The 9612-nt window shown below is 58.8% G+C and overlaps 2 protein-coding genes across 2 annotated transcripts in view; one reads left to right on the plus strand and one right to left on the minus strand.

Annotated features, from left to right (window-relative positions):
• Positions 1–2876: 2876 nt before the first annotated feature.
• GFER (growth factor, augmenter of liver regeneration) lies at positions 2877–4842 on the minus strand. The gene is made up of 3 exons (XM_007453554.1): positions 4582–4842; positions 4044–4240; positions 2877–3111 (listed from the first exon to the last, which is right to left on the minus strand). The coding sequence occupies exons 1-3, from the start codon at positions 4840–4842 to the stop codon at positions 2949–2951; spliced, it is 621 nt and encodes a 206-aa protein (XP_007453616.1). The 3' UTR covers positions 2877–2948.
• A 2865-nt stretch (positions 4843–7707) lies between these two features.
• NOXO1 (NADPH oxidase organizer 1) overlaps positions 7708–9612 on the plus strand; it is a 2452-nt gene continuing 547 nt past the window's right edge. The window contains exons 1-6 of the mRNA XM_007453669.1: positions 7708–7773; positions 7870–7950; positions 8131–8206; positions 8292–8469; positions 8635–8816; positions 8916–9029. Of these exons, the coding sequence (XP_007453731.1) occupies positions 7708–7773; positions 7870–7950; positions 8131–8206; positions 8292–8469; positions 8635–8816; positions 8916–9029 (697 nt within the window). The remainder of the gene's footprint in view (positions 7774–7869; positions 7951–8130; positions 8207–8291; positions 8470–8634; positions 8817–8915; positions 9030–9612) is intronic.

Raw genomic sequence — 9612 nt, forward strand, 5'->3', positions numbered from 1 at the left:
CTTCCCAGCATCCCCGCTGGGTCTTTGCCACAGATGGCCCAGCTCCAGGTTAGACAAGGTCCCTTCCTTCATGTTCCTTCCAGGCTAGCCTGCCAGGGGCCCAGATGACTCCTGTTTCTGTCTAGGACATTGAGGAAAGTCTGCATTTGTTGAGCATTTACAGTGCCAGGTGTTTCACCACGACCTGTGGAGGCAGGGACTGTTTTACTGACATTCTTCAGATGGTAAATAGGCAAGTGGGAATTCCCTGGTGGTCCAGTGGTTAGGACTCATGCTTTCACTGCAGAGGGCCCGGGTTTGATCCATGGTCAGGTAACTAGGATCCTGCAAGCTGCACAGTCGGCCAAATTAAAAAAAAAAAAAAAAAAGGGCTCCCCCGTGGCACAATCGTTAAGAATCCACCTGCCAATGCAGGGGTCACGGGTTCGAGCCCTGGTCTGGGAAGATCCCACATGCCGCAGAGCAACTAAGCCCGTGTGCCACAACTACTGAGCCTGTGCTCTAGAGCTCGCGAGCCACAACTACTGAAGCCCGCGTGCCTAGCTAGAGCCCATGCTCCACAACAAGAGAAGCCACTGCAATGAGAAGCCCACGCACTGCAATGAAGAATAGCCCCCGCTCACCACAACTAAAAGAAAGCCCGCGCGCAGCAACGAGGACCCAACGCAGCCATAGATAAATAAAAAATAATAAATAAATAAATAAATAAATAAATTTAAACAAACAAACAAAAGGCAGACTGGTTGAGTTCCTTCATCACACTTAGAAAGTGAAGTGCTGGGATTCAAATCCAGATCCCTACTGTGCCAGGGCAGGTGTGGCCAGAAGTGCCACCCACTAGTTGACTCCATGACACTGCATCCAATCCTATCACCTCTCCTCTGTCAGTGACAGTTTCCTCTCTGTCTCATGCATCATTCATTTCCCCCTTTTAACTGATCATTTACATCAGTGCCGAAACCTGCTCCATTCCTGAGGCCACTTTCCCTCCAGCTATCACTGCTCCCTTTAGTCCCAGGGGCAATGCAGGCACTGCCATCCTGTCCCCAACCTCCTAGGAATACTTCTGATGTCACCCTCTCCTCGTGTTCCTCCTACTTCATGGGCCCTTTCTTGTTATATCTTTCTGGTTCCCTCCTCTTGTTCCATCTGTGACTTTTGAGCCTTAGGGGTCCCAGGGCATGGTCCTGGGGCTCTTCTCCCTGCTCTATGCTCACTGCCTTGGTCTCCATGCTAACAGCTTGAGCCAGAATTTTCCCTTGAACTACAGTCCCACTCATCTTAGCCTGGATACCCTGGAAAACAGAATCTGTGGCAAAGTTAAAGAGTTTTATTGGGAGGTGAAACTTTGGGGAAGCCAGAGTTAGGGAAAAAGGAAAGTGAGGCAGGGAAGGAGGGAGAGCAAACATGGACGGCGTGCTCCTGAGCTGACCACAGCTTTGCTGGCTCCCAGCGCACAGGTGACTCAGGAAAGGCCAGAGACAAGCCCTGTGCTGGGGACGTCCATCTGTAGGAGGAAAGAGCAGTGACTTCTCTGCTGGTTGCTCCCTGCCTCCTATTTCTTTATGTCACCTGGCCCCTTGGGCAGCCCCTGAGGAAGCCAGCACCCCCATGGGGCCAGTGGGGTAAAGTTGCTGAGGAGGCTGTGCCAAAGGTTGGCCCCTGCCCAGGGAGGAGCCGAGACACTATGGGGAGAGGTGAGAGCTGTACGACCACAGGGGTACGGCGCACTGTTGCTGGGCCATTCCAGCTGGGAGCCAGTGCCTGGGAGCAGGTGTGGCTGAGAGGGTATGGGAAGGCCCAAAAGCTGGGTCCAGGTCACCCCCCAACCTGCTCCACTCACAGCCTTCCGCATCTCACTGATACACTGGGCAACTCCCTCCTTCCAGCGGCCAGAACCCCACAGCCACCTTGGGCTCCACCTTCAGAGTGTATCTGGTGAGGCCTCCCACTCATCCTGGGGCGAGCTTCCCTCTTGGCTGCCACAGGGGTGTCTGCCCCCCCTCCTCTCGCCCACGCCTGCCTCATTCCAGCTCAACAGCCAGAGGGACCTTTCAAAAGTCACATTTTGCTGTTCCTCTGCTCCAAACCCTCCACTATGTTCCATGGGAGCTGGGTGTTAAAACCACATCCTTGCTGGGACCTTGAGGACCTCCTGCCATGTGACCTTCCCTCACCTCTCTGATCCTCCCTTGGCTCCAGCAACTCAGCCTCCTTGGTGTTCCTGGAACACCCTGGCCCACCTTTGCCTTGGAACTGCTCCCTCTTCCTAAGGAACCAGAACCCAGATAGGAGGAAGCAGGAGACCACAGAGGGACGAGGGCAGGCCCTGTCCATCGTTGCAAATCCCAGCACAAAACACACTGAGGCCAGGTCTTTAGTCACTTCTGCAGCATTTTATTTTTGGTCTCAAGCTCCACAGAGCCTCCTCTGACAGGCCTGGGACAGCTCTGCGAGGCCATGAGCCAAACAGAAGGCACACAGCAGAGCTCAGCCCCCAGGCCTCTTTCCTGAAGTGCAAATGGCACACAGCCTCTGGGGCTACTGTCCCTGTTGTACCCCTAGCTGTCCCTAGCTACAAGATGGGGAGACAGTGGCCTGGCCCAGAGGGGCGAGACAGGGGAGCCCAGCCAGGCCCGTCACCTTCCTGTGCGGGGAAGTAGGCAGCAGGGTGTCGACTGGGTGGGAGGCCAAATCCTAAGGAAGGGACAGCCTAGGCTGCTCCTGCCTCCTTCACCTGCAGCACCATGGGGCGCGGGTTGAGGAGGAGGCCATCAGGGTGCCTGCAACGGGTACCCCCCACTTACACTCAGAACCTGAGAGGGAAAGGGCTCCACGGGTAGCGTCTGGGGACCACCCAACTGAGACAAGGCAGGCTCTGGCTCTGACACGCACTTTAATAAGCCCCACCCTCTCTGGCCAGGCCACCCACAGGCTCTGGCTGCCCTCTAGTCACAGGAGCCGTCCTTCCAGCCGTCGCGCCAACGCTCGTCCACCAGTGAGCAGTTGAAGTCCGGCTTGCCTAGCTTGCGGTTCACCTCGTTGTGCAGGCGGCATAGCCACTGGGTGAAGCAGGCCCGAGTGCGAGTGTCTGGCTGGTTCCTGCATATCCTGCGTGGGGGGGGAGCACAAGGAGGAGGAGGGCAGGCAGTGCTCCCACTGTCCCCGCCCCACCAGCTCCTTGCCTGCTCAATTCAGGGAGGAGAGCTGGGGCACTGCTGTGAACTACACCCAGAAGTGCCCTCATGCTCTGAATTCCCAGAAGGGGGCAGACCCTGCAGCAGCAAGGCCTGGTGGACTCCTAGGCCTGCTCAAACCCTCACCTCCGGAGCTTTGCAAACCCTGGCAAGAGCCCTGGGCAAGACATTGAGGCAGAGGCCTCAACTTTACAACCTAGTAACCATCAGGAATCCTCACCCCAGTGTCCTTGGCCCCAGGCAGTGTGTGGAAGGGGTGGGGTTGGCATAAAGGCAAAACTGAAAAACAGATCTGTTTCTTAGCACCTGTGGCCCTGCTGCATCAGCTCAGCAAGAGACCTTGTTCTAAATGCCCAGGCTTCAAACAGCAAGGGCTGCCCTGCCCCCTACATCCAGCCCAGAAATGCCATGGGTGCCAAACAACAGTTCTTGGTCTCCCCAGTGAAGAAAAGGTGGCTCCTGGAAGCAACAGCAGTGAGTTCCCAAGGTCTTGAAATTGGCAGTCCTGCTCCAGAAGTTAGGCAAAGTGGAGTCCTCTGAAACCTGCCAGAGCCTCCATCAGTGCTAAGCAAGGGATCTCATGAGGGAAGCCCTCCCTGGGAGCCTTGTGGCTGCAGAAAGAAGCAGTACCCAGCAGCAGCCCCAGACAGCTTGGCCTTTGAGGAGAAAGAAGATGGCTCAGATGATCCAATCCCTTCTCTGTTGGTGGTCCCTGCTCTCAGCAACCCTCTGCCACCTCTGCATCTTATTTCTCTAGGCTCCCCTTTATGACATCAGCCAGGGGCCCCAGGCCCAGGCTCCAGGTGGGATGCTCTGCTGCCTGCAGACTGTGCAGACACAACTTACCTTTTCCTTATGTCTTCAGCACACTCCTCACACGGGTAAAACTTGGAAAATAAATGTATGAACTGAGCCATATCTTGCTGCTGTTCTGGGGTGGGCAGGTCGGGATAGTAGGCCGCCAGGGTATGGAGGACAGCCCAGCTGTGGCGGCCCAGTTCCTCGCGATCCGGAGGACAATCTTCCCTAAACTTGCTGTCCCGCTGCGGAAGGAAGCCGACCAAGGGTCAGTTCGGTTTTCCCCAACCTACAAAGCTTCCCTTTTTCCCCCACCAGCCGGAGGCCCGCTGACTGGAGACACAAGTCCTGAGGCCGATCCAGCCCACATGTGGCTAAGAGCCGAAAGGCCAGGGCTACCTTGGGGGCAAGGTTTAGGAACAGCCAAACCCGGGGGTCAAAGTCTCTTAGGGCCTGTGGGAACGCTCGGCCTGGGCCTTGGGAAGTCTGCCCGGGGTGCTTGAGAACAAGGTGGGGGGGGCCGGGGCTAGGAGTCAGCAGGGCTCGCGGGCCTCTGAGGGGAGGTGACACCCCCCTGCATCTGCACCTTCTGCTGTGTCCGCATCCACGACTTGAAGTCCACGCAGGCCCGGCAGGGCAGCCTCCGGGAGGCGTCCTCGGCGACCTGAGAATCGGAGGCCGGCGCCTGCGATGGCGTCCGGGCCGAAGAGGCGGAATCTCTCCGCCCCGCGCCCCGGCCGCGCGCGTCCGTCACCAGGTCGTCCATCACCTCGGAGCGCGCGCCGCCGGGTAGAAAGGAGAATAAGTTCCCACCGCCGAAACTCCCCCGCTCGCCAGGCGTCGCCATGTTGCCCGCGCAATGCCTGCCGGGCCAGGTCGGCCTCCAGATGGGCTTCCAAGTTGGCCTCCAGGCCAGCGCGCGCGCCGCCGCCAGGGCGCGGCCACAGGAGCCGGGCGCGCGCGCCGCGGGCGCGGGCGCTGGGCCTGAGCCGGGGCCGGGGGTGGGGGCGGGGCCCGGGGAGGTATCCGGCATGGAGGCGGGGCTGGGGCCCTTGGTCTGCGCCTGGGAAGCGGCAGAGCCAGAGACAGGGGTCCGGGCTAAGGACGCGTCGGAGGCCTGGGCTGGGGTGCGCGCGGAACCGGAGGCCCGAGTCCTGGCCGCGCCCCTGGGCCTCGTTCCACGGCCCATGCCCGACCTGCGTCGTCCGTGTCTGCGCTCCAGCCTTCTCCAGTAGAAGAGCAGCGTGTTGTGGAAGACGCGCCCTGGCCGTGTCGCGGCCTCGGGCTGCGGCCTCGGCCACGTCCGTGTTACGGCCCTCGATGCCCCCATTGCTCCGCTCTGACCGTCCCGCGTGCCCACGGCTCTGTGCCCTCAGTTGGGGGAGCGCCCAGCTGGGCCGTGAGCGCACAGAGGGCGTGCTGTTGGTGCCGGGGGTCCAGGGGATCCACTTTGGCGACCGGCGCCATGACAACGGGCGCCTGGCAACGCGGGCCGGGGCCGTGCCTGCAAAGGAGGAGGTGCGTCTCTGGGCTCCCGCGAGTACCGAGCAGCCCCTCTCCCCCGCCACCCGCCCCGAATCCTACAGCCTACTTGAAGAGGTTAAACCCACGTCGGGAGTGGCCTCAGAGATACCTCTCCTTCCATATGTACATTAATTCATTCTGCAAATATTTGTGTAGTGCCTAATCTGTTCTAAGCACTGTTCTAGGCACTGGTCTGTGCAAGGAGCAAGATTTGTCCGTCCCTGACCTCCTCAGCTCATAGTCCAGTGGTCCAGACGGAAAAAACAAAACCAAACAAAAAAGAGTCACACTAATAAATGTTCAGGTACAAACTGTGATGGGGGCCATGAACAGGGCGTGGTAAATCTGGGAGGCCTCCTTGAGGAGGTGACCCTTAGGCAGTGGCCTGAAGGATGAAGAATCAACTGAGGAGGGCAGTCAAGGCCAAGGCAGGAGGGAGGAGGATCTTGGCTACTTGCATGGGCAGAAAGGCCAGTGGGACAGGACCTGGGAAGGGTGGTGGGAGGAGAGATCCAGAGGTGGCCAGGGACCCACCAAGGACATCATCAACTGCCATGGCAGCTGGGAATTTATTCTGAGGACCCTGGGAAGGTGCTGGGAAGTTTTGGGCAGGGTACCCTGGCCTGATCCCATTTCTGTTTTGCAAAGATTCCTCTGAAGAGTGGATTTCATGGGATCAAGTGAGGAGCACAGGCTTTGGGGGAGGATGGGGCTGTTGGTAGTTGTCCAGGTGAGAGATGAAGGTAGGGGGTGTCAAGAAAGAAAGAGTGGAAAGGATCTAGGTTGCTGGGGGTGTAGAGCAGGGGCTCTCAGTTGACATAGGGAGAGGCCTCAGCATCTTTCTAGGTCCCTGGCTGTGAGTAAGCTGGCCCTTCTCCCACTTCTCTCCTCTGTCTTCCAAGGGAGCAGGATCTGTCCCACCCTGTACCCTACCAGGCAAGTGGCCCCCACTGAGATTGGCAAGGTGACAGCTGGGCTGAAGGCACTTTGCAAAAATTAGGCCTATGTCCACAGGTGTTCATTGCCTGGGCCAAGACTAGGGAAGGTTTGAAGGTTTCAGAGAGAGCCACTGGTTGGACAGATACACAAAGGCCTTTTGTCAAGGCCAGAGTGGTTTCCTGGAGGGATGCCATAGAGGCTGACCCCTCCCTCAAGGGCTTGAGGTAGAGGGAGTCTCAACATAGAGCTGGTGGCTCCAACAGGGGGAAGAACCACTGTGTGCCAGGGTTGGATGGGGCTCCAAAAATCTCCCCTATAAGGAAGCAGTCCAGAGATGTGGGGCACCTGGGCACACCATCTGTCTGGGGTTTCTAGGGCCTTCCCAGTTAGTGGGGGGATGGTCACTCTTGATCTCAGAGGCTGTGTTTACAGCAAACTATGATAAATCATGAATTCAGAGATGGCTCTCAAAACAGTCCTAGTCACCACTTCCCCCATCCCCCAAGCGCCGGTGACTAGAGATGGACCCTCTTCATCCTGCCCCAAGTCTCTCCACCACAGGGGAACCTATGGGGTAAAACTGTGACGTCCGCCTCTCCCCAACACATAAAGAAAAAAACCCTGACAGTTAATATCCATTTAACACAAATTTCCTCCTCTGGGATTTGGGGACATTATGGAGACCTTTCCTCCAATGTGAGGATTAAGCCAAACAAAGCACTTAAAGCCTTTAACACTGGGTCACTGGTTCCTGATGACGACTGCAGTTAGCTCCCCAGGGAGTTCAAAGACAGAGCCAAAGGGCACACCCGGCAGGTGGCTCTGACCTATCTCAGCACTACACAGGGTGTGGGAGAGCCAGGAGGTGTGGCCAGGCCTGGCGGCACTTTGATGGCGCTTCCTTCTCCTCCTCCTCCACCCACGGCCAGACTCCAGCAGGAGGGCCTCAGGCCGCAGTCCCAGCCCCAGCCCCTCCACTCTTTCTTTGCTTCTCCTCCCACCCACGGAGCCCTGTGCTCCTGCCCCTCTACAGGCTAGGGGTGCGGTGAGGAAGCTGTGAAGGACCCAGTCACGGGCAGGGAAGTGCAGCGAGGACCTGGCAGGTCTGGGGCATCGCCAAGGAATTCCAAACAGGCCTGGGTACCCAAGGCCTCCCCTCCTCCCCATGTAGGCAGGGAGGCAGTGGGACGCTTGACCACACCCGACAGACTCCAGAAACCTGTGACGGAGATCTGGGGAAGCCACAGCGATGGCAGGCCCCCGGCACCCGGTGTCTGTGAGCGGGGCAGCTCTGGTACAGACAGACAGGCTCCAGGTCGGGACTGACGGGACCCCTGCCAGCCCCAAGGGAGAGGGAGGGAGTTCCTGGCCTAGCAACTCCAAGAAGCCCCCAACCTATTTCATCTAACAGACGTTCGCCTTTTCCGTGTGCTGGTCAGATGACAGCGACACCTTTGCACGAAGAAGCTGGGAGGAGTTCAGGAGACTCCATGTGAGTGAGTTTGGCGCCACCCTGACTTCCCCCAACTGCATGACCCACCCGTGACCACCCCGCATTGCCTGCTCTTGTGCCCACTCGGGCTTCCAGCCCCTAAGATCCTGGAAAGGGACCCCCATCCTTCCAGGGGAACAGTGGGCCCTGGGAGACCGACACACCCCTTCTCGCCCTCAGAAAACCCTCAAGGAGAGTTTTCCAGTGGAGGCGGGTCTGCTGCGGAGATCTGACCGCATTCTCCCCAAGCTTACAGGTCAGGCCAGCAGGGGCGGGGGAGGCAGCAGTCTGATGTGGGGAGCCCTGGGGTGTGTGTCTGTCAGTCCCTATCCTGCCCACAGATGCATCGTTGTTGGTGCACTGGGGCCGCACTGGCCGAGGCTTAGCACGCCTGCAGCTGCTGGAGACCTACTCAAGGGCGCTGCTGGCGGCAGGGGAGCGTGTGACCCACAGCCCGGTGCTCACTGGCTTCTTTGCACCACAACCCATGGACTTGGAGCCTGTGCTGCCAGCTGGCAGGTGCCTGACCCATCCCCAACTCTCTGTCAGCAGAAACATCTGGAATATGGGGGAGGTGGGGTGGAGGAAGGGCCAATGAGGAGGGGAGGCTCGGAGGCTGGATGGACACGTGGGGGATGTCAGGCAGCTCCCACACTTCCCACCTCTCACCTGCACCCTCACCAGCCTGGTGATCCTGCCTGCCCCGCAAGAGCCCCTGCCAGGCCCCACGGGCAGCCCTGCCATCCGCAGCCAGGAGGCTCAGAGCCTGCACTGCCTGCAGCCGTTCAGCACCCAGGACACGTGGGGCCAGCCCTTCCATGCTCAGGCCCAGGAGGCCCTAGATGTGCTGCTGCGACACCCCTCAGGTGGGCTTGGGTGGGAGTCTGGGGACACACCTTCCTGCCCCCTGGGATGCCAGTGGGCCTCAGGAACCAAGACACCCCCTGCCCTTATCTTGGGCACAGGCTGGTGGCTGGTGGCGAATGAGGACCAGCAGACAGCATGGTTTCCTGCTCCATACTTGGAAGAGGTGGCCCTGGGCCAGGGACGAGATGGGGAATGGTCCCTAGGGAGCAGTGGTGAGACTAACCCTCCTCCCCACACCCACCACCGCGGGGCTGTGTTCGGCAAAGCTGAGTCACAAGAAGCACGCAAGCCAGGGGAGTGAGGCCATGGGACAACCAGGGGGTACCAGTGGCCCTGTAGTGTGTGCTTGGTCCCCACAGTGAGCCAGAGCCCCACTGGATATTTTTTTAAATTTAATTAATTAATTAATTATTTTTGGCTGCATTGGTTCTTCGTTGCTGTGCACAGGCTTTCTCTAGTTGCAGCGAGCAGGGGCTACTCTTCCTTGTGGTGCAGAGGCTTCTCATTGCAGTGGCTTCTCTTGTTGTGGAGCATGGGCTCTAGGTGCGCGAGCTTCAGTAGTTGTGGCTCATGGGCTCTAGAGTGCAGGCTCAGGAGCTGTGGCACGTGGGCTTAGTTCCGCAGCATGTGGGATCTTCCTGGACCAGGGCTTGAACCTGTGTCCCCTGCATTGGCAGGCCAATTCGTAACCACTGTGCTACCAGGGAAGCCCCGCACTGGGTTTTAAAGCGGTCCCTGGTGTCAGCAGAGATCCAGAGGGGAGCCCGGAGGTGGTGATTCAGCCGGAGATGATGC

The sequence above is a fragment of the Lipotes vexillifer genome, unplaced genomic scaffold (assembly GCF_000442215.2).
Source record: "Lipotes vexillifer unplaced genomic scaffold, Lipotes_vexillifer_v1.1 scaffold914, whole genome shotgun sequence".
Taxonomy (NCBI): domain Eukaryota; kingdom Metazoa; phylum Chordata; class Mammalia; order Artiodactyla; family Lipotidae; genus Lipotes; species Lipotes vexillifer.